General features: G+C 49.6%; 1 protein-coding gene across 2 annotated transcripts; it reads left to right on the top strand.

The window, feature by feature from the left end:
- The first annotated feature begins 100 nt into the window (after positions 1 to 100).
- COPG1 (COPI coat complex subunit gamma 1) lies at positions 101 to 22,442 on the top strand. 2 transcript variants are annotated; one of them, XM_056336582.1, is made up of 24 exons: positions 101 to 386; positions 4,635 to 4,687; positions 5,490 to 5,570; positions 5,674 to 5,745; positions 6,574 to 6,653; positions 7,560 to 7,635; positions 7,791 to 7,883; positions 8,196 to 8,282; positions 8,434 to 8,591; positions 9,217 to 9,350; positions 10,163 to 10,230; positions 10,987 to 11,175; positions 11,649 to 11,744; positions 13,139 to 13,382; positions 13,749 to 13,824; positions 14,172 to 14,275; positions 14,383 to 14,508; positions 14,949 to 15,017; positions 15,397 to 15,539; positions 16,870 to 17,041; positions 18,038 to 18,135; positions 20,205 to 20,343; positions 21,291 to 21,389; positions 22,002 to 22,442. In XM_056336582.1, exons 1-24 carry the CDS (start codon positions 359 to 361, stop codon positions 22,130 to 22,132), a joined length of 2,616 nt encoding a protein of 871 aa, XP_056192557.1. In that variant the 5' UTR covers positions 101 to 358; the 3' UTR covers positions 22,133 to 22,442. The 2 variants fall into 2 exon arrangements, with proteins under 2 accessions (XP_056192557.1, XP_056192556.1); XM_056336581.1 differs by lacking the exon at positions 101 to 386 and adding an exon at positions 1,480 to 1,606.
- The last annotated feature ends 92 nt before the right edge of the window (positions 22,443 to 22,534 follow it).

Below are 22,534 nucleotides of genomic sequence, written 5' to 3'. Positions count from 1 at the left end.
GTTTATACAGGTCCTGCATCCCTGTACACCCCCATTTTGTGTTCCCTCTCCCCAGAGCTGCAGCGGGGACACATCCTGGGCCAGGGCCAGCACTGGAACTCAGCAAATCCCAAAGAGGGGCTGTCAGCCCTTGTACTGGCAGCAAGGCCAGCCCCCGGCCCAGGGTGTCCTCAGCAGCTCCGGGCCAACGGGGACATCGCGCTGTGCCGTGTGGCTGCCGTCTTTGGCGGAGCTGGGAGATAAGAGCGGCGTGGAGCAGAGTGCAGCTGCCCCGTGCAAAGTACAGGGTGGTGCGAGCGAGGCAAAAGCCAGGGGCCACGTGCCGGAGGGGCTGCTGGAGCTGGTGGGGGACACGGCCATGCTCTTCGAGGAGTACCTGCTGCAGGGTGAGTGCAGCCCCTTCACCTTGGAGCGGACAGAAGCCATCGGGGTGACCCAACGCCCCGTGGGAGGGATGTATCTCAGTAGCCAGCAAAGGGATGCGCCAGCAGATGGGTGGGTTGGGTGAGGCAGCAGGGTGGGTAACTGGTCCTGCCCTGCCTGCCCCAGGGCTCAGGCTACGCCTGGGCAGCACCGGACCCCCAGGACACCCTGCTGCAGTGGTGGGGGCTGCAGGGCTGGGCCCCGGGGTTTGCGGGTGTAGAGTACAGGTGGGGTGCCAGTGGGGACACGGGGCACAGGAGCTGCCAGAGGCGGTGTCCCACAGCAGGGACACACGCTCAGGTGAGAACTGCCTGTCCCCAGGAGGGGTTCTCCCCCAGAGCACTGAGCCCTTGCCAGGAACTCCCCCTTCCCACGTCCTGCCCCACTGCCCCATCTTCCCTCCCTGACTCCCAGTGTGCCCCTGCCTTGCTCCGGCCCCCTCTGGCCCCAGCATTCCCTGATCGCCCGGTGCCCGGCTCTGCCGCTCCCAGGGTATCCCCCTGCCCAGTGTGTCCCAGGGATCCCAGTGTCCCCTCCTGCTGTGTCTCCTGGACTGTGTCCCCCAGTACAAGTGTCTCCTGCCCCAGGCCTTGTGTCGTCCCCAGCTCCACTGCCCCAGCATTCCCAGTGCCCGTACTGCCCTAACACCAGTCCCCCCAGCCCCACTGCCAATACTGCGCCCGCGCCAGCCCCAGTGCCTCCAGTGCCCCCCAGCGCCGCTGCCCCCGTTGCTCTCCGGTGCAAGTGCCGCCCCCAACCCCAGTCCCCCCCAATGCCAGTGCCGACCCCAGGCCCCGTGCTCCCCAGCCCCACTGTGAATACTGCCCCAAGCCCAACGCCCCCCCGTGCCGCCCAGCCTCACCGCCCCCGGCCCCACTCCTAGCCCCGCCACCCCCCCGCCAATCAGGCCCCGCCCTTCCCAATCGGTCCCGCCCTCTCCTCCTGTCAGTCACCGAGAGTCACGTCAGGGCGGGCGGGGCCGCGCCTGCGCAGTGCGGCGGGCGGCGGCGGCAGTGACAGGCTGGCAGGAAGGGGCGGGGGGCAGGAAGGGGCGGGCTGGCACCGGCACCGGCACCGGGACTGGGACGGGGACGGGGACTGCCACGGGGCGGGGAGGGCCTCACCTAGGGGCCGCTTGGCAGCACCATGCTGAAGAAGTTCGACAAGAAGGACGAGGAGTCGGGTGAGGGGAGGCCGCGGGGCTCTGCGTGGGTGGGGGGCCCTCCCGTGGGGAAGGGGAGCTGTGGGGGGAGACCCCTCCCGTGGGGAAGGGGAGCTGTGGGGGGAGACCCCTCCCGTGGGGAAGGGGAGCTGTGGGGGAGACCCCTCCCGTGGGGAGGGGGGTTGTGGAGGGAGACCCCTCCTGTGGGTAAGGGGGGGGCAGCTGCGGAGGGAGACCCCTCCTGTGGGTAAGGGGGGGGCAGCTGCGGGGGGAGACCCCTCCTGTGGGTAAGGGGGGGGCAGCTGCGGGGGGAGACCCCTCCTGTGGGTAAGGGGGGGGCAGCTGCGGGGGGAGACCCCTCCTGTGGGTAAGGGGGGGGCAGCTGCGGGGGAGGCCCCCGAGGGAGCCATGAGGGGACACTGGGTACCAGCTTTGCAGCCGGGGCTGGCTGGCGCGCACCGGGGTGCAGTGTGAAGCACTGTGGAAGCACTAGAGCAGCCTGCTGCTGTCCTCTCCCTGCTGCATCCAGGGGCTAAACCAGTTGTTTTGGCACAGCACACCGAGGTCGCCCGCTGCACCACCAGGTGTGGAGTCTGAGACTAAATATTGAGCATATTAGCCCTGTTCACATTTACCCAACTCTCAAACCAGGTGCTAAAGCAGGGTAGAATCCGATTTGTAGTTTCTGGTATTTTTTCTGGCACACGTGGTCTGCTGTTCCAACAAGATCACTTCCACTTTCAGTGGATCTGAAAGGCTGAGAGCACCTAAAAACCACCAAGTGACTGCTTGACCTTTCAAAACTTTAGGCCTGGGTAGTAAGGAAGAGGTAGATATTTTATGTGGTGTGGAATTGAGGCTAGCTATGATAGTGTTTGCTTTCATGGTTGTGCCTTGTGGTATCTTTTTCATCCTCCTGTGAAGCTTTCTGTGTGCCTTGTTCTGCGTAATGAATCGGTGTGTCCTGAAGTGAATTCATTCAGTGTAAACCTTAGTGGTTGCTCTGTGGACTGTGCTTGCTTTTGATTTTAATATGCATTAAATGCTTTGCCCTTCTTTCCCTTGTCCAAAGCCTCCAGTGACATCCTGATAAGCAGAGAATTTAGTGAGGCAACTGTTGGAGGGGAATTGCTCTTGGCTTTCATTTTTGGGGCTATTCTTCATTTGCACCTGCCACACACTTCAAGGTGTTGGCATTACTTATGGCCAAGGCTGGCAGGAGATGCACTTCCTTGTATTATGGTGCTGACTTGTTGACTTTGTTCATATTCAGAGCTCACAGTGTTTGTTCTTTCTGCCACTGCTGCTTGCGTGCTTCCCAGCATTTTTTCTTTGCTATTACATCTATTTCTCATCCTATTGCTTCTGTCTCAAATGAAGATTCCTAGCATTTACTGCACCTGCCTTTCTCCCGTGGATTGTGTATATGTCCAAAATGTATAGCTTGAGTGCTTGTTTTTTCTTAGTATTGGGTGCAGTGCATCACCTCTGAATTTACAGGCCTTGTATACCCATCTTTTCCATGTAAAGGCCAACAGGATGGTCATCTTGTTAAGATAAGTGTGTCTGCTTAATTGGCTTCTGTGACTCTGATTTTCATGGGTGGTTTAGGTAGCCTTAGATGAGCTGCTTCCAGCAGCTCTCAGAAATGCACTTTGAGATGTTATTTTGGGCATAAAATTACGAGATCCTTGCTTGGTCAGTGACTGTTTTTCTGCAAATCAGTATGAATTGTTATTAGTCATCCAATACTAGGAGCCTTCTGAACACACAGCTTCTGTCTTCCCTGTGTCTTTCTCCTCCACTGATGGAAGAATGCTTTGAGACCAGACTGAGACGTCATGTACAATGTATTTCAAGCTCCTTAGTACTATGAAAGATGAAGCAGCAATGCTCCCTTATTCATAGCTGATTTAGGGATTGTAGTTTTGCTGGGCCATGGGAAATACTGTTTTACCGGGCAGGTTTTTTGGAACGTGTTCACATGCTCATACTAGGACTGGTTCATACTAGAGATGTTAATTTTGTTCTTTCCCCTTGTTTTCTTCTCTCCTCAACCCCACGTAAGAGTCTGTGTTTTTTCAGCCACCTGCTGCATTTACAAACTCCTGAGCCAGAGAAGGGCAGTTTATGAACCAGGAAGGAGCCAGAGTGCAGATGTGCTTGCCTTTAAGTGTAAGGGTTACCCTTGCAAAGGCTTCTGGCACCAGCATAGGATGCTTCAAGCCCAGGTCAGATCGGAGCTGGGCCCAGGAGCTGCGCTCTCTAGCAGATCAGGCTTGTTAAACATTGCAGCCATTTCCAGCTCTGTTCCGTTTTGTCCCAGGGCCAGATTGAACATAGGTACTAATTAAAGCCTGCTTATCAATAACTGGCAGCTTTTGAAAAGCTGCAGCTCACAAATGCTTAGGAGGCGAGCTAATAGAGACCGTGCAGTATGATACTGCTTTTCCCTCTGATTATTTCATCCTTAATTGGTGAGGGGTTTAATTATTTAATATAATTTATTCTGTTAAGTGGAACAATGAAAGTTACTCTGTGTCCAGACTCTCTAGTCTGCTGTCTTGTTCTATTAATTAGTGATAGAGCCAAAAATACTTTACTGGTGGATTCCTGATTGGTTTATAAGGGAGGGATAAAGCACTCCTGACTCAACAGTCTGGCAAGCGATACTTCTTTTTGTCTGAGCTTTTGTTTCTAGGCCTGTCTTATTGATGCTCTAACTGTCAGCAAGCCTCCAGCCCAGGGGCTAGAAATAGGTCTTTGGGGATAACAGTGGAGCACAGTTACTTTACAGCTAATCAGTCTACCTCGGCTTATGGCTAGTTACTTCTGGAGGGGATGGCAAACTGAAGAATATTGTGTCTGCTCTTCCCTAACTGCTATGAAGACATCCAATTAATATTACTTAAAAGAGGGAGCTCTGGTTGCTTGGTGTTCATGAAAAAAGTTAGCCCAAAATGCTCAGTCTGTTTTTGAAGCATGGGCCTAGTTAGAAAGTCGCTTTCTCGTAGCACTATTCCTGGAAAGACTTTTCTTTCTTTTGCAGGTGGGGGTTCCAACCCATTCCAGCACCTGGAGAAGAGTGCAGTCTTGCAAGAGGTAAATGCTCAGATGATCTCCTTTTGTGTACCCCTTTCTGGATAGTCTCTCCCTTTCTTGAGTAGGTCACTGAAGAAATTCAGCAAGGAAGTGGGGGTTTATTAAAGTCTGTCTAGCTCTGAAAAAATGGGCAACACTCCCATTGGTTCTTATTTTATGGTTGGAGGGAGGAAGGAAGGAGGTTGAAATGGTCTCTGTGACAAATTAGAGACTGTGAATATAAATAGGAATAAAATGAATAAAATTACCTGGGAAAGCTCACCCTCAAACGAGAAAGTTGGAAAATGGGCCTTGAACACCCCAAATGCCCTGTAGATGACAAAGTTAATGGGTAGGGTGTCAGTAGTTATTGAATAGTCTGAATTCGCTCTGAAAAAATGCCTTTCTGTTCAACAGCAGGTAAACTCAATCCCCAGACGGTGTTGTTTCAGTGTTACCTGTTTGCTTGCAACGTTGTGAATGGTGTTGACTCCCCTTAGCCTTGCAAGAGCTTTCATACATCTGTCAGAAGAGTAGTGTTTTAGCTAGCATACAATCCAGACTTGTGTGGGTGAAAGTGTGATGAGGATTTGGCCTTTAAACCTTAATTGCACTTGGATTTGTGATCCCAGACTGTAGAACCAGCTGTTTAAAAAGGATTCCGTGTTTAACAGGAATTAAGGGGTAATCTGATCCAAAGTCATTAAGAACCTTGCCATACCTTGCTCACAATGTGGTGTTTGTATTGGTGGCCAAGACCAGACAGGACAGTGTTTGTGAGGAGGTGCTGGTGTCAGCATCCTTATCTGTGCTTTGTTTCCAGGCTCGGGTGTTTAATGAGACTCCCATAAATCCACGAAAATGTGCTCACATCCTCACCAAGATCCTGTATCTCATAAACCAGGTAAGGGAGAGAAAACTTACACCTATACAGAGACACGTGCAGCAGGTCCAAAGCTGGTGGTGATAATTGATATTTCCTTCCTTCCTTTCCAAACATCTTCTAGGGGGAGCACCTTGGTGTCATGGAAGCTACCGAATCCTTCTTTGCTATGACCAAACTCTTTCAGTCCAATGATGTAAGTCTGCTTGTTGTTTTCTGCTGTATTTATCTAGTGGGACAAGCTGTCAATGGGACAAGCTTGACAAATGTCAAGCTTGAGGCATGCATTTTTATACAGTCAGCTTTTCTGTCCTGCCTGGAGCTACCTGATCTGAGTGGGAAGAGTAGGCTGAAAGTTTAGAAACAGAGATCAGCTTCCTAGCCCTTCCCAGACCTTGTAGCAGCTTAACTGAAGCAACCTCTGATTTTGAGACAGATTCCTCCTTCTGAATTGCTCTTTGCCTCTTGAGACTGTGCTAGGCACAGATCAAGCATATAATCAGCGAGAATATACTATGCTTTGTGTCTGGCTTTAAAAGATCCTGCTTCCTGCTGAGAGTCAATAACTGTGTGTCCTGGAGGAGTTCAGGAATTAGTACCTACCCACAGCAGTAATACCATCGCTAGTTGTCCCCTAAACCACAGGGCATTACAATCATGAGACCAGTGTAGAGATTCCCAGACTCAGGAGTATAAATTGCTTGCTTTCTTGCTTTTGAAGCAACAGGGTGCCTTCAGCTAACGATTTCAAGCTTTTCTCCTTGTTCAAGTGACAAGTGAAAGATGAAACTAGATCCACGTAAATCTGGTATCTCTGCGGCTTCACTCTAAGATTGACGGATATAGAAGAGGAAGAGGCATATTGTTAATCAACATGGGTTTTGTACATCTTTTACGCTAAGGCACTGGGGCCCTCTGAAGGTGTCAGGTTCTTGATCTTCACAATAAAATCATAGAAGCAGGGAAAACTGAGATCTCTTCCTATCCTCTCAGCTGATATCTGTCTTCCCTCTTTCCTTGTCAGCCAACTCTTCGTAGGATGTGTTACCTGACTATCAAAGAGATGTCTTCTATTGCAGAAGATGTAATCATTGTTACTAGCAGGTCAGTCACTTCAGTTTTCTTTACTGTTATATTCATGTGTCCTCCAGAAGGGCTTGTTCAACCTCTTGAAGATAGTTGTAGTCCTTAAGTAGGGTGAGGATAGGGAATGTCCTTGGTGAGGAAAAGATTTTCCTTTAAAAGAGGCCATTAGAATACAGACATTGAACTCCTAGTGAAGTATGTGAAATGCGCTGTGTCCCTATATCCCATGCTCGTGGGTGTTTGGGTTGTCCCTTTTGGTTATGTGATATGGCAGCACTGCTGATCTTTTGCCCTTTTGCAAAAGACTGGTTCATTAACTCCTACTTTCCTGTCTGAATGCCTTGAAGAATTTTGAAGACTTCTGGCATTAATTCCCAAGGCTTTCAACAGGTAGACAAGGCTTTACTGCTCCTGTAGCAGCACAGGATGCAACTTCACCAGGGAACAGAATTCCCTCTGTGAGTCATTCCTGAATTTCTGATCATCCCACTAAAAGGCTGGTGGGGGGAGACAGGAGCCTGAGGGTATAGGGTGTGCTGAGGGCCAAGGCCATGCAGCAGACAGAAGACAGTCCCAAGTGCTGCAATGTGATGAACTCCCATCCACTCATAGATGGTCTTGCACTGACCAGGACCCTGGGGAAAGGGCAGGAATGAGCATTCACTAAGGAAGGCAGATGCCTTAGCGGGGTACATGTGTGTGCTCCGGTCTTGATTGGTGATCAGGAGCCCATACAGGGCTTGGAACCTGAGTACTGATCTTTTCCTCCTGCCTTCCCATCCTGGTGGGACTTTCCTGACACCTGCAGTTGCCTGCTTGGCATTCAGCTGTGGTGCTGGCTGCCTGCTGCTCTGTGTGCACTGCGTGTACCTGAGAGCTGCTGGCTCAGCAGTGCAGTACTGAGAGCTTCCTGTTTTCAACCAGCTTAACCAAAGACATGACTGGGAAGGATGACAATTACCGAGGCCCTGCTGTGAGAGCGCTCTGTCAAATCACTGATGTAAGTGCTGCTTTTCCCTTGGGGCAGCCCTAAGCCCTTCATCTTTCCCTACTTCACTCCATCCCACCTTCCACTCTGCTTTTCATGCCTTGCATCTCCCTTTTCACACTCCTGACAGCTTTTCTGTGTCAGCTGTTGTTTCCCTCTCCCTGCAGAGTACCATGTTGCAGGCCATTGAGCGTTACATGAAGCAGGCAATTGTTGACAAAGTGCCAAGTGTATCCAGCTCTGCTCTGGTGTCCTCCTTGGTACGTACTCCCTGCAGGGTGGGCCTGAGGGACAGTAAAGCTGGGAAGCAGTTATCTGTGGTGGGACTGAACAGTTTCAGGGTTTCATTGTTGCTGTTCTTTGTGAACTGAGGGACTAGTACTGAGTTCGTGGGCGATGATCGACCTCTTGAGGCCGCAGCCGTCACGGGCAGGTCTCTGCATGCTCTTCAGTACGTTGCTGCCACCAGCACCCTTGCGGGGAAGGCTCATTGCTTCTTAATATGAGCCGTGATTCCCAAAGCTTCCTCCGTCCTTTTCTTATGGGTCGTCTGTGGCTTGATCTCCCCACAGCACCTGCTGAAGACCAGTTATGATGTGGTAAAACGCTGGGTGAACGAGGCTCAGGAGGCAGCTTCCAGTGACAATATCATGGTGCAGGTAGGAAACCCGCTGCTGACACAGGGAACAGCAAGCAGCAGCTGGGAGTGGAGAAAAATGCTAGAGCTCAGCCAGCCACCTCTGGGCAACAGAGGGCATAAACGTGGAAAGAGCACTCCATGGGTTTGTGACGATCTCTTTCCCTGCGCAGTATCATGCTCTGGGCTTGCTTTACCATGTGCGGAAGAATGACCGCCTGGCAGTCAACAAGATGCTCAGCAAGTTCACGCGCCACGGCCTCAAGTCACCATTTGCCTACTGCATGATGATTCGAGTAGCCAGCAAGCTGCTGGAGGAAGAGGCTGGCAGGTGAGACATCTCCTTTGCCCTGCTGGAAGAATTTCCTCAGGTTCTGCTTCCATTTCCTCTTGCAGACTCACTTACCGTCTCATGAGGGCAATTATTTCTGTCTTTGAAGAGCAGCATGCAGCTTCTACCCTCTTACTGTTGGGTGAAAGCAGCAGAGAAAATAGAGGATGCTTTCATGGTTTTTACGAGCTGGCTTCTATGAGTTGTGTGCTTGCACACTGAATACTTTCTGGTTTCTCTGGACTGTTTTGCATAGGTGTTCTTTACTGAGATATTCTACTTCATTTTCTCTGTCTTCTGTAATTCTTCGGCTACCCTGTATGCAGCGTGGCTTCCTAGTGGATAAGATTTCTGGTGTGTACAGTAAACTCTTGATGTGTGAGGTCTAAGGGAGATTCTCTTTAGCCTGTAAGGCAGAGGGAGTCTTCTCAGAAGGTAGCCTGACTTCTAGCCCCTGCATGCTGGAAGTACAGTATCATGACCACTGCATAATCTGGGGACAGTGGATTTATGGCCACTTTTACCTTTCCAAGGGCTATGGGACCTGCCCATTTCTGCTGTCGGATTCTTAATGTTGTTAGCACCCTTGTTTTAATTCATTCTTGTGGGGTTTTTTGTCCCTTAGCCATGATAGCCCCCTGTTTGACTTCATCGAGAGCTGCCTAAGAAACAAGCACGAGATGGTGGTCTATGAAGCAGCATCTGCCATCGTTAACCTGCCCAACTGCACTGCCAAAGAGCTGGCTCCAGCTGTCTCAGGTAAATGTGGAGCTCACAGCAATGGCGAGGGAATTATGGACCTGCAGTGGTAACATCTCCTGATGACCCCAAGAAACAGGACCTTGTGTAGTTTCAGGCTTGTAGTACTGCCATACCGTTTTTTGCTTTATGCTGATGCTGAGAGCCTGTGGTATGTGTGAGTAGCTTTTCTCCTGTAAAGGTTTTTGCCTGGTGTGTTCAAGTGTGGGTTACTGGAGGGGTCTCTTTTTTTTTTTTTCTTTCTTTCTTTCTTTCCCCCCTCTCTCCTGGGAAACAAAGCTTGAGTTCTAACTGATAAATCTTCCTGCTTTAGAGTGAGTGTAACTGTGCAAAAAGCCAAGGTATTGGGGTCCTGCCTTCCCAGCTCAGTCCAGTCCAAAGTTTCTTCTGAGCTGGGACTGTTGTCAGGTAGGGAGGCTGTGTGTCACCTCTTTGCACGGGGAGAGGGCCCTTCATGGGCCAGCCCTGGGAAAGGAACAGAGTTTGCATAGAAATGGAGAACAGCAGTTCAAATTGACTTAGTAGAAAAGATGACAAGGTGATGAAATCGGCTTTGAAGAAGAGTGAAGGATAGCAGCACCATGGAAGAAGAGGGAGGTGGGTAAGAGCTCTTTGTCAGCAGGGGTGTCTGGCAAAGGAGAATACAGGGAGGGAGGGAGGAATCTGGTAAATTCACAGTTGTTTTTTAAGCATTCTTCTAGTTACCTTGTGCTTGCAGCTGTCTCTTCATTTACGCTCTTGCTTTAGGTATGAAACACTTCTCAATAATAGATTGCCTAAACGTCTGCCTTTGTTGTTTTCCCTCCTTGCAGTTTTGCAGCTGTTCTGCAGCTCCCCAAAAGCAGCGCTGAGATACGCAGCTGTCCGTACCCTCAACAAGGTAGGAGCCAGCCTCTTGGGAGCTGTAATAGTTTCTCATGTGCAGGGAGGTGCAGACTTCAGAAGAGAAAGGGGGGCAGATTATGTGATGATTTTCTGTGAATAACCTCTACCGTGAGCTACAGCTTTACATTTCATTGGTGTCTGAGTGCAATAAAACCTCAAAGAACACTTTAAGAAGGAAAAAAGAACACCTAAAGCAATCATTTTCACAGGTCTCTGTAAGTGTGTCACTGGTCTTATGTGTTACTACTTTCCCTTTTGAGCTTCCCATGGTGAAGGAGCTCCTTGTAAAACAGGGATCAAACCTTGATGCTGCTTCTTGCCTGTTCCGTGGCAATCTTTGCTCCAGCTTTTCCTTTGACCTTGTAAACTCTAAAAAAAGAAAAAGACAGGATGGCAGTGTCTGGTAACTGCTGTGCTTCCACCCACAAAGCTGTTCTGCAGAACTAGGCTTGCTGAGTTTTTATTGGGAGTTCATAGCTTTCTTTTCTTAATATAAAGAGGAGAATGAGAGAGTTAAAAGTAGTAAAAGATCGTTTATTACTACTGCTTCTCTTCCAGCAAGAGATGCAATTCTGCAGGAAGAAACAGCTTGTTACTTCAACCTCAGATTAGTAGTTTGTCTGAGATGACCTACATGTACAATCATTTATTTTTACAGGAGGGAGTGAGAGCTTACAAGACTTGAGTGAGTTTTGCCAGCTGGACTTTCTGCATCTATTGAGTGATTTCTGCTCTTCCTTCTCTGCTCTAGGTGGCCATGAAGCACCCATCTGCTGTGACTGCCTGTAATCTAGACCTGGAGAACCTTGTGACAGACTCAAACCGCAGCATAGCCACCCTGGCCATCACCACACTGCTGAAAACTGGCAGTGAGAGCAGCATTGACCGGCTCATGAAGCAGATCTCCTCTTTCATGTCAGAAATCTCAGATGAGTTCAAAGTAAGGAAGTGGGAGGAGGAGGGACATGCAGGTTCCTGAAGAAAGCCCTTGGCCTTTGTCCATGTTTGTGTGTGCAGTCTGAAACTTGCATGGAGCTGTTCCCAGGAGCTGGGCTGCAGAATATTTTCAGGGAAGAGAAAGAATCTGAGGCTGTTGGCCTAAGCCATGCCTTGGTTGTACAGCACTCAGCTCCAAAGTCACATGCTCTCTTCTGGGAAGACACCCTTTGAGAATTAAATCTTTTTCTTCTTCCCAGTTGGTGTGGGCTTTTGCTAGGGGCTGGCCCAGTGCATGAAGAGCAGTCTCCCCCAGTTTCTAGGATTGTACCTCCTGGAACTGTGGTTTTTTGGATAAGTAAAGGCAAAACTGTAGTTTCCAGGCTAGGGACCAGCACAAAATTAACACAAGTCAGCCTTCCCCCCCCGGCCTGGTGACACTGAATCCTTTTTTCACCTGCCCCCCTTTTCCTCCAGGTTGTAGTGGTGCAGGCTATCAATGCACTGTGTCAGAAATACCCTCGCAAACATGCTGTCCTCATGAACTTTCTCTTCACTATGCTTCGGGAAGAGGTAAGTTTGCAGGACAACGACTTTTTGTTCCATGTTTATATGCATGAACTGCAGGACTGCATGGTGACCCCTGTGAGAGTCAAGCTTTTACTGATAGTGCTGTGCAGTAGGAGCCTCTCTCTAAAAGGCTTGCAGTCTGACTGGCAGAAATGGCCAGCTGGGCACAACAGTTATACGCATACTGCCAGGCATATTTTTAATGTGGTTTTCATTCTTTTATTTTTCTGGGGGTTTATTAACTCTCAAAGCAAATGCAGGCAGCAGCAGATCTATTGGCATTCCATGTGTGTTTCACATTTGAACCAGCTTTCTTTTATACTTTGACAGCAAATTCCAAGAAGTTTTGTCTTGTACACAAAGATTCTATAGCAACCTATTTATTGATGACACAGGACCACTTTTGTTCTGTTCTCTGTGGTGTGGTGATGAAGGCATCACGAGTACCTATAATCATTCCCTGCGTTCAGTCAGACATAAATTGCAGAAAGACAGCTTCACAGAGGTTTGCTGAGGCTGTTTCTAAATGAGCTAACATGCCTGCAACACAGCTGGCCCCACTGCTTGCTCTGACATCACTTTCTGCCAATTACAGCCTCTCATTTGGGAACAAACCAGAGCATCTCATTTTGCTCCTGTGAAAAATGGACTATTCTCCTTTCCCAGATTTTCTGTGGGTGGATGGTATCATTTTGAATGGGGTTTTGTAGTTCAAACCATTTTGTTCTAAAGTGTTTTTTTTAACCAAAAGTAGCTCCAGAAGGATCCCCCCAAATGCCCAGCACTGCACATGTAATTGGCAGAGGATAGTGTGCAATTTAATCCCCTGGTGTGTATTGAGGACACTAGGAAATAGTGTCTGAAGATAACCAAGCATCAACAGCATGTCAGGTTATGGGGTGTGCCTGGGAAGATACTGATTGCCTGTCTTCCCACACTAATGGGCCTATTTGCTGGGTCCTGCTGTGGCAAATATGATCCTTAATATATTTCTCTTGTGATTCATCCTCAGATGTCTGGTGCTAAAGGGGAGAGGGTTGGGCTTTTTCTCCTCCCATATGGCTGTTTTTATGCACTAATTCTAGTAGCAGAGGATTTTGAAGGAGATGTAAACCCTTCAGGCGGATGCATTCTTTTACCCTCTTTAGGACTTGTTTTTTCCTTCACTGCGGCCATTCTGAAGGGAGTTGACAAGAGAGCTTGACTGTTAGCTGGCCCTCTGGGTGTAAAGAGGGTCAAAAGTGGGGACAGCATTACTGCCTTTCTCCTTTCAAACACAGATTAAGAGCGCTGAGTGTGAGTGACCTTTTTGAAGAAAAGTCTTTCCTGTCTGGCTAGTTCAGAGTCTCTAAAATACTTTGAGATTGCCAGCTGAGCAGTTCCCTTTTGCTCCTTAGGGTGGCTTTGAATACAAGCGAGCTATCGTGGACTGCATCATCAGCATCATTGAGGAGAACTCGGAGAGCAAAGAGACAGGCCTGTCTCATCTCTGCGAATTCATTGAGGACTGCGAGTTCACCGTGCTGGCCACTCGTATCCTCCACCTCTTGGGGCAGGAAGGGCCCAAAACCAACAACCCCTCCAAATACATTCGTTTCATCTATAACAGGGTTGTCCTAGAGCATGAAGAAGTCCGGGCAGGTAAGAGACAGACCTGGAAAGCTGTCTACCCTATGGCAGATCTCCAAGGAAATAGTGTATGAACACCTTTGCTTTTGTGATTCGCCCTTGTTCTGAGCAGATCTTTTTACACAGCAAAGATCCTGCAGTAGTATTGATGGAAGAGGTAGCCTGCAGCTGAGAAACGGGGAGGGAGATGCAACGACTAAAACTAGACAGAGGAGCTTTGCAGGCACTTTGCTGTAATACATCTGCCTCTCTCTAGTCACAGTAATGCTTTACTAGTGCTAGCATCTCTCACGTGGCATTTCATCAAGGCCAGGAAATGGAGGAAACTTCAACTGATTTCTTTGCTTTCTAATTCTGTTTTCATGACTTGTACTACAGGTGCTGTAAGCGCCCTGGCCAAGTTTGGAGCCCAGAATGAGGAGATGTTACCTAGTATCTTGGTGTTACTGAAAAGGTGGGTTGTACCTCAGAGGTTTTCAACATCCTGGGTGAAAAACCCTGTTTGCTTGAGAGCTTGTTAGCATCCCCATGCATGTCTAGTCTTTTCCAGCTGTGGACCTGAAAAGGTACAGTGGGTACCTGGGATCCTGTGATGGGATTGCCACTGGATTCAGCACCACAAAGTGGACAGAATCCAAGTGTGGCAGATGATTGCTTTTCTAAACCAATTACTAGTAGACTGCTGGTTGTCTCCTATTGGCATGTTCTTTCTGGCCCCGTAAGGTGTCTTAGTCACCTGGATTCATTTGCATGGACTCTGCTGCCTTGCACTGAAGAAAGTTTTCTGCTTTTTCCTCTCAGGTGTGTGATGGATGACGACAACGAAGTGAGAGACAGAGCCACCTTCTACCTGAATGTTCTGGAGCAGAAGCAGAAAGCCCTCAATGCTGGCTACATCCTGAATGGTAATGCAGGAAGTCCTCAAAACAAGTCTCATCTCTTTCCTGGTTTAACGAGTGACAAAGAGCTGGTATTATCTGTGGTTTCAGTGACTTGTCCCTTCTGTCCCCAGGTTTGACGGTGTCTATCCCTGGCCTGGAGAGGGCTCTGCATCAGTACACCCTGGAGCCCTCCGAGAAACCCTTTGACTTGAAATCTGTTCCTTTGGCAACAGCTCCTATCATCGAGCAAAGAGCAGGTGAGGAACAGTCCCCTAAATGCTGGTCAAAACTGCTAGTAATTCCCTTGCAGCTCAGCCCTCAGACAACAGACTACACTGGGGTTGCTGGGAATTGCTGAGCTCCATCCTGTTTGAATTTTGTGGGATTACATCTTCTGCAAAGACTAAGGCCAGCAAATCTGGTTGCTCCCACATTAGTGTTTCAGTTTAGTACAACTGCTAATAGTAGTAATAGTTGGTAATCCTCACTGGAGCTGCTGCAGTTGCAAAGGTTTTAGGAAACTAAATATGGGTGTCTAGTCCATAGCAAGATGAGAAACGAGCTTTCCTCATTTCCTCCCTTAGACAAATTCCTCTCCAGACATCAATCTGTTTTCTTATTTAGTTACTACTTACTCTTCACCTTCAAATCTTTTGTTGGGTTTGTGGTGTGAGTGTGTTTTCTTTCTGTTTTGCAGAAAATGCTCCTGTTGCTGTAGTCAAACAGCCAGAGAAGGTGGCAGCGACACGGCAAGAAATATTCCAAGGTGAACTGATACAAGGCCTCTCCTATGCCTGTGTGTGAGAACACCATAGCAACTTCTTGCTGAGCCTGCCTTAGCCCCTCTGGCTTTTTCCCACCTGCTTTCATAAAGTGACATGGGCTCCCTCCCAACTTTAAGTCAACTGTTCGCTCCAGGGAGGGTGGGCAGGCATGCCTGCAGTCCTGTTCTTTCTGTATCGCGATAGATCTGGACACAGCATGACTCTGCCTTTAATTTTGAAAGTCCCTATTGAATCCTTATGGATTTTTGATGGACAGTTCCATACTGCAGCAGCTTCTGGCAGCTTAAATGAGGGCTCTCAAACTGCTAACACCTTCCTATGAGGTGGGGAAGGCAATGGTTTCTGTGTCCTCTGTTTCAGAGCAACTGGGGGCAATCCCAGAGTTTCGGGGACTGGGCCCGCTCTTCAAGTCTTCCCCAGAGCCTGTTGCCCTGACGGAGCTGGAGACAGAGTACGTGGTTCGTTGCACCAAGCACACCTTTGTCAGCCACATGGTGTTCCAGGTGGGTAACTGTGGCATGTGGTGCTGAAAGATGATTGGAAAATAAGCTCCTGACCAGTTAAAAGCTCCACTGGGAAGAAGCTCGGGGATATCTGTGTGCAGAGCACGTCACTGCAATGAGGAGTCCTTAGTTTCTCATCCAGGGCAGCAGAGCCCCAGAAAAAATTAATTAGGGAGCCTGTGTGTGTGGCTGAATGGTGCTTACACGTAGTCCAAATAAAACGAGCAAGCACTAGATGGGGCTGTTCTCACTGAGCAGCTGGCAGGATGAGCTGTGTTCTTTCCTCACGGTCCCCAGGCTTGTGGTTTGGGCATAAAAGAGTGAAGTTTACTGAAACACTGAAGAGGGTACCCAGGAAAGGGACGTAGTGGGGGAGAACTCTTCATCCCCTACATCTTGTTTTAGCTTGTGTAGTACACATGCTTTTTTCCGTATGTCTTGGCCTTGGCTGTACTGCCCTGCTGCTACACGTGAGATACTAGGATTGGTGTGCCAGCATCTTTGGTCCTCGGGGAGTTCAAGGCACAATGAGTCTTACAATAGCTTGTGAACAGCCGTGTTTTGTCATTAGCCAGCTCCTTCCTCAAAAGCTCAGAACTGCATACGCAGTCCTCATAGGGGCTGATCTTTGTTTCTGTTGTCCATCTACCAGATATAATTGTGTGAGGTTAAGTGACTTGTGATTGCAGCTGGAGCAAAGTCTGATCAGCAAGTTTAGACTTGCTGAAACAAGCTTGCTGAAACTTGCAAAGGATCATCTTCCCATCTGCTGTGGGGCACTGTTCCCTATAGCGTCAAGTGAAGTGTAGGCAGCACAGTACTCAATTTCCATACAGCAAAGAGTTAACCTGGAAATTACCATCCAGGGAGAAAGGACAAAGTACAGTTAGAGGAAAAATTTCCATACTAACTGGTGACCTGAAACAGGCAGAAGCTGACACATCCCTGCCCTCGCTGAATTTGTGCTTCTGCCTGGGTTGCAGTAGGCAGGCCTCGGGTAGTTGTGTGCTCGTTCATTGTAAGTGTTGTTTCCTTTAAAAACCAAACAAACCAACCAAAACAGTTTGCTGGAGCACTGGAGTCCCCTGCAGGGTTTTAGTTTCTCCCCTAAAGCATTTAAATGAGTAGGTTTTAGTCACAGTTGCTCTGTGAGTAACCTGGAACCGACAAGCCCTATGACTAGCCAGCTGATAGCAGGGTGCCCTGCTGAAACACAAAGACTAGGGGTTCGTAAGTTGACACCACACTCCCGCTCTGCCTAAAGTGAGTCTGCTATTAGATCTATAGTGAGCAGCTTCAAGCTGTTGCTGCTTTCTGCTTCCCTGTTCAGTTTGACTGCACAAACACCCTGAACGATCAGATCCTGGAGAATGTCACGGTGCAGATGGAGCCAACAGAGGGATATGAGGTCATTGGCTACGTACCTGCCAAAACCCTGGTGTACAACCAGCCGGGTACCTGCTACACGCTGGTGGCACTGTCTGAAGAGGATCCAACAGCAGGTAAACAGTTTGCCCTCTGTGTTTTCCTGACATTCTCCAAATTAAGCGTACTGTATTGCTCACCCCCACAGATTCTACCTTGCATCCTAGCCAGATATTTATAGCTGTGTGTGGGTGCAGCCGTGAGTGATGCTGAGCATGACTTCTCTCTGCTGTTCGGGGGATGTCAGGTGTCCCTTCTCCTCTCCCCGTTCCCTTGTGCTATAGCATTGACGAGTCAGGCAATGAGAGCTGGCAGATAAGTATTCAGCACTCTGCTGAGTTATCTTCCATGCACCCTGGCATGTCCTTTAGCATGTCGGTTCTTTGTGTTAGTATGTGAGGAGCTGGTACTTTTGTAAAGTGCTGTGAGTGCCCAGCTGCTTTGAGTAGCAAATGCATATTTCAGAGAAACTGCTAGAATTTCAGGGATGTCTGTTTGAACTGAACATCCCCTCATTTGTCACTGTCCAGAACATGAACCGGGCCTTACCTGTGCTTTGGTTTCCCTCGTTTGTGTTCTGGGACTGTGCGCCTGTGGGTGTTGCTGCTGTTCACCCAGCAGTGCCCATCTTCTTAGGGGTGAGTCATCACTTCCTCTCCCAGCCGAGTGCTATTAATCAGCTGCTGTGTTGCAGTGCAGGGTGGTTTCATGTCAGAGGCACACGAACCGATCCCTAGATAAGGATCTTGCCTCTTTACAAGGCACTGGTGGGCCACGTTTAGTTAGTATTCCCAACACAACTTGAGGTTCATCAGTAATAGCATTTAATCTGAGGATTATGGTCTGGTACAACCATCATGAGCCTATCTTTATCACTGTTTGCTAGCCTTAATATTAAAAATAAATACCTTGTCCTTGAGAGACAGAAACTGTGGGAGAGCCCTCTCTAGGTCACTGGCTAAGCCTGTACTGCTGACAATGATGGAGAACCCAGATCTCCCAGCCCAGTCCTGCCACTGGGGAGTGCGGATCTGTGGTAATGTGAGATTTGCCTTTGCCTCCCCTGCCTCCAGTGGCCTGTACCTTCAGCTGCATGATGAAGTTCACTGTCAAGGACTGTGATCCGAACACGGGTGAGACAGACGACGAGGGTTACGAGGACGAGTATGTGGTAAGGAGCTGGGCGTGTACCTGATCATGGAAAATGCTGTCATTTTGAGGGGTTTTGTGATCTGTACTTAGATCCCTGCGAGCAAGTGATGTGACCACTAGCGCTGATGTGGGCAGTATTATGTGAAGAGGAGGTTCTTGCCATCTGTGTGGTGTCTGTCCCGGGATGCAGATGTGGGTTTGCAGAGCTTGCTTTGCCTTGTTTGGAATATCTGGCAGACACCTGACTGTGCAGGATACCTATGTTTTGGGAGGCCATGGTGTGTCCTCCAGGCTTGGCTGGCTGTGCCCTTATGGGCTCTAGCAATAGCATGGTCAGGCTTGTGGAGACAGAGGGCCTTTGGACATCTTGTGTTCTCCATGAGTTGCTCTTTGTGGTGGCACAGTTAATTGCCTAGTGGCTTGCCTGATACAGGGAGATTGCTGGCCTTGTTCTTGCTCTGGGGAAGGTGGGTATCATGGTGTAACCTCAGCTGGCAACTAAGTACCTCACAGCCCCTCACTCACTCCCCCCAACAGGGAGGCGTGGGGAGGAGATTCGAGGGAAAAGGTAAAACTTGTGGGTTGAGATAAGAACGATTTAATAATTAAAATAAAATAATAATAGTAATCACAACTGTAATGAAAAGGGGAGAGAGGAATGAAATCCAAAAGGAAAAGCCAAACCAAACAAGCTCCAGGTCACGCACAATACAATTGCTCACCACCTGCTAACCGATGTCCAGGCAGGCCCCAGCCAACCCCCCCAGTTTATACACTGAGCATGATGTTCTATGGTATGGAATGTCCCTTTGGCTCGTTGGGATGAGCTGTCCTGGCCGTGTCCCCTCCCAGCTTCTTGTGCCCCTCCAGCCTTCTCACTGGCAGGGCCTGAGAAACTGGGAAGTCCTTGACCTACAATAAATTGCTTACCAACAACTGAAACCGTCAGTGTATTATCAGTATTATTCTCATACTAGATCCAGAACACAGCGCTGTACCAGCTACTGAAAATTAACTCTGTCCCAGCTGAAGCCAGGGTGGTGGGGCTTTTCCCTCTCCAGCACCAAGACCGATGAAAGCACCGATGCTGCAGAAGTGCCTCTCTTCCAGGCTTTGCTGTTTCCAGGGCAGGCTGTTTTACCATAAAGCAAGAAGCTGAACTTATGCTTGGTCAGAAACTGAGGCTGGCTCACAGAGGGTGGTGCTTACTCTCTGGAGAGAAAGGGATGTTGTGGCACAAACTCAGCTTGCCCTGTTAGCTCCAGAGGCTGTTTGCTATGGATTGCCTGTCACTGCTTTGAATCTGATTTGAGGCACTGCTGTGCAGTGAGTCACTGAGGACACAGCTTCCTCCCAGAAGGAGTGGGGAGGGTTTTTCCTGATGGAATGTGCAAGGTTAACCCCTCTCTCTGCTTCTCACCAGTCATCAGGGCATTTGAGTGATATTTAAACAAGCTCTTCTATGTGTTTCAACCAGAATCAGGAGGAGATTCTTTCCTGCAGTGATTGCTGAAATGAATGCAGGCTGGTGTCCAGCCGGCTCTGGCACTGACTGCCCTGCGATACACGCTCTGGAGGGACAAGCTCAGTTCTGCTTTGCACAGATCTAGTCACAGCAGCAGTTCAGCTAACCTGGCGTGTCGCGTTAGGTGATAGCAACTGTCTGACAGTGTCTCACTGTACTTTACCAGTCTGCAAAACCATAAGCCAGAAAGGCAAAATACAAGCTTATAAACGTTCCAGGGAATCAAATGCGGCATCTGCGTGAGCACAAGCAGCTATTTCTTAGCTTTTGGTTTTTTCCTTTGTTTTGTATGTTTCTCCAGTGCTTTGATCTCTGTCAGGCCAAGGGCTGTGCTTAGAATGGGAACCTGCTTTGTAGACACTGGAAATGACATGACCAGTGGCTTTGCCAGGCCTAGCAGTTGCTTGACCAGAAGGGGCAGGACTTGTTCTGAGGTATCCACGAGTGGAAGTGGAGGCTGTCTCCTACATTCACCTGATTTCAGGGAACCCAGTCTAAAGTTCACTTTGGAGAGAGCAGGGTTAAAAATAACCATGTTTCACTTGGACCTCTTCTGCCACCAGCTTGAAGACCTGGAGGTAACAGTGGCTGATCACATCCAGCGAGTTCTGAAGCCAAACTTTGGAGCAGCCTGGGATGAAGTGGGTGACGAGTATGAAAAGGAAGAGACCTTCACTTTATCTGCAATTAAAACCCTTGAAGGTAAGGGGTTGTTGAGCCCAGCAGAGCTCTTAACATTCCCTCCAGCAGGCAGAGTCTGGAGGCACAGTCTGGCTCACTTTAGATCTCTCACAGAAAGGCTAATGGGGCAAAACCCTTCACAAGCTATTTCACCACAGCTGTTAAATACAGAGCTACAGTTACCGTGATAACAAGTTGAGGTTTCAAAAAACCCAACGAGCATTCTGGGCCCTGTGGAGACCAGGCTGGATCATGAAGCAAGAGAACATCTTGCTTTGCTCTCGTACTCTACCTTCCTAAGCAGACAGACTGTCGTTCAGCTGTGAGCTCCCACTTTCCTTTTTGAGACCAGTAAGAAAAGATTCAAAGAGCAAAAAACATCAGGCTGATGGGCAGGCTCATGGTGTAAGCCCTCTTCTCTTCCGTGATGTTTTAGAGTCCTTTTATTTTTCCTGAGCAAGCTGCAGAAACCCAGTCCCTTTGATGGCTTAGAAGGGTGTCCTTGTCCTGTAACGATCGCTGTGCTTCCTTGTGCAGCCCCTTGGGATTTGTAATACCCTCCCTCAGCCTTTTCAAATTCCTCCTGAAGACCTGTGTCACCTGCAAGATGTCTCCTTCCTTCTGCAGCTGTCCCCAGAGAAAGAAGCAGGCTGTCAGGGCCGCACAGTTAGCGCGCAGTCAGCTGCATTCTCCTGCTTCCGTCGTCTGACTCATTCACCCTCCTCTTTCTGTTGCACCTTTGCTGCAACAGTTAACGGAACCGCCGTGTGGCGGTGGGGTTTTTGTGCATTGCCTTTGCCTCCCTCATGGCCTCCAAAACCACAATACTGGCCAATGCTATGTGTCCCTTGGGACCAGGAACATGAACCCTAACATGTAAGGAGGGCGTGAGTCGCCTTTAGATGCTCTCTGTGTGTCTCTGTTAAGATACCTGTGACATGGAGCCCATTTTATTTTTTTCTTAACAGAGGCAGTTAGTAATATTGTGAAGTTCCTGGGTATGCAGCCCTGTGAGCGATCGGATAAAGTGCCAGATAACAAGAACTCCCACACGCTGTACCTGGCAGGTAAGCTGTGGGTGAGGCCTCTGCCGGAGGAGCAGCTCTTTGGGAGGTCACACAGAGCTGCCTGTTAAAAATCAGGGCAGGAGTTTCTGATGGAGCCCGCTGTGCTCTGGGTAGGATTTGGAGGCGTGTTCCTCCATGGCTTCTGTCTCCACAAGTGTGCAGCAGCTGGTGTTGGGGATCAGCGAGGGTGCTGTGACGGGGGGATGTCGGCTGGGATCATCCCGAGGTTCAGCTGGGTGGAATTGGCTGTCTTCGTGACCTGTGGCCTCCTAGTTCAGAGTGAGCCTGCAGAGGAAAGTACGGCACCTTTGCCTGGCAAAATGGAGCTCTTGGGCAAGTGACTGGTGGTCACTGAAGGAGGGTCGTGCCTGGGTCTCTTCTCAGCTGGCGTTTAAGTTTTGCTTTCATGATTTGCACAGTAGCAAGAGCCCCAGGTACGTCATAACCAATGGGAAATGCGCTGCCTGAGGGTCTCTTCTGGCCCAGTGCTGGGGATTTGCTGGACTGCCTGGGGAAACCTGCCCTTGCCAAACAGTAGTAGTCATTTTTTTAAGCTTGCGGGAGAGGGTGGCCTGCAACACGCTCACTCCTTCCTCCCGCTCTCCCTTCCAGGTGTGTTCCGGGGTGGCCACGACCTCCTGGTACGGTCTCGTCTCGTCCTGACCGACACCGTGACGATGCAGGTCACTGCCCGCAGCGGAGAGGAGCTCCCTGTGGATGTGATCATGGCCTCTGTCGGCTAAACCGCCTTTTCCAGGACTGTCCTGCCCCCGAGCCCCTGCGGGCGACGCTTCTTTCTCCGGCAGCAGTATAGGGATCACATTCACTACAGCAGCTTTTGTGTCCTCTGCAGTACATTGTGTCCGGGGCTCTGTCCATAAAATAACCGTGCGTTTAGGGTCTGGTTTTACGAAGCGCCTTGTCGCCGCGCTGGAGCGTTTCCCAGCGGGTGCCCAGCTGTCGCCGCGGCGGGCAGGCGCCACCAGCCCCTGACCGTGACCGCCGCTCCCTTGTCCTTTTTATGTCGTTCAAATAAAACCATCTCGTACCGTTGCCGGCCTGTCTGGGGGAGGGCGAGGCGTTCCGCTCCCGGGGGCCGCCCCGCCCCGCGGCCCGCCCCTGCCCGCAGCCACTTCCCCGCCGGG

Source organism: Falco biarmicus, chromosome 4 (genome assembly GCF_023638135.1).
Source record: "Falco biarmicus isolate bFalBia1 chromosome 4, bFalBia1.pri, whole genome shotgun sequence".
Taxonomy (NCBI): domain Eukaryota; kingdom Metazoa; phylum Chordata; class Aves; order Falconiformes; family Falconidae; genus Falco; species Falco biarmicus.
Note: the sequence above shows the minus strand (reverse complement) of the source record. Positions and strands in the feature narration are given on the sequence as shown.

What these genes read in the sequence shown, in the direction of transcription:
- COPG1 (XM_056336581.1), top strand. Translation starts at nt 1,570, where the DNA reads ATGCTGAAGAAGTTCGACAAGAAGGACGAGGAGTCGG. An exon ending in GCATGAAGAAGTCCGGGCAG is followed by an intron (nt 13,383 to 13,748) that starts GTAAGAGACAGA and finishes CTTGTACTACAG; the next exon opens with GTGCTGTAAGCGCCCTGGCC. An exon ending in TGCAATTAAAACCCTTGAAG is followed by an intron (nt 20,344 to 21,290) that starts GTAAGGGGTTGT and finishes TTTTCTTAACAG; the next exon opens with AGGCAGTTAGTAATATTGTG.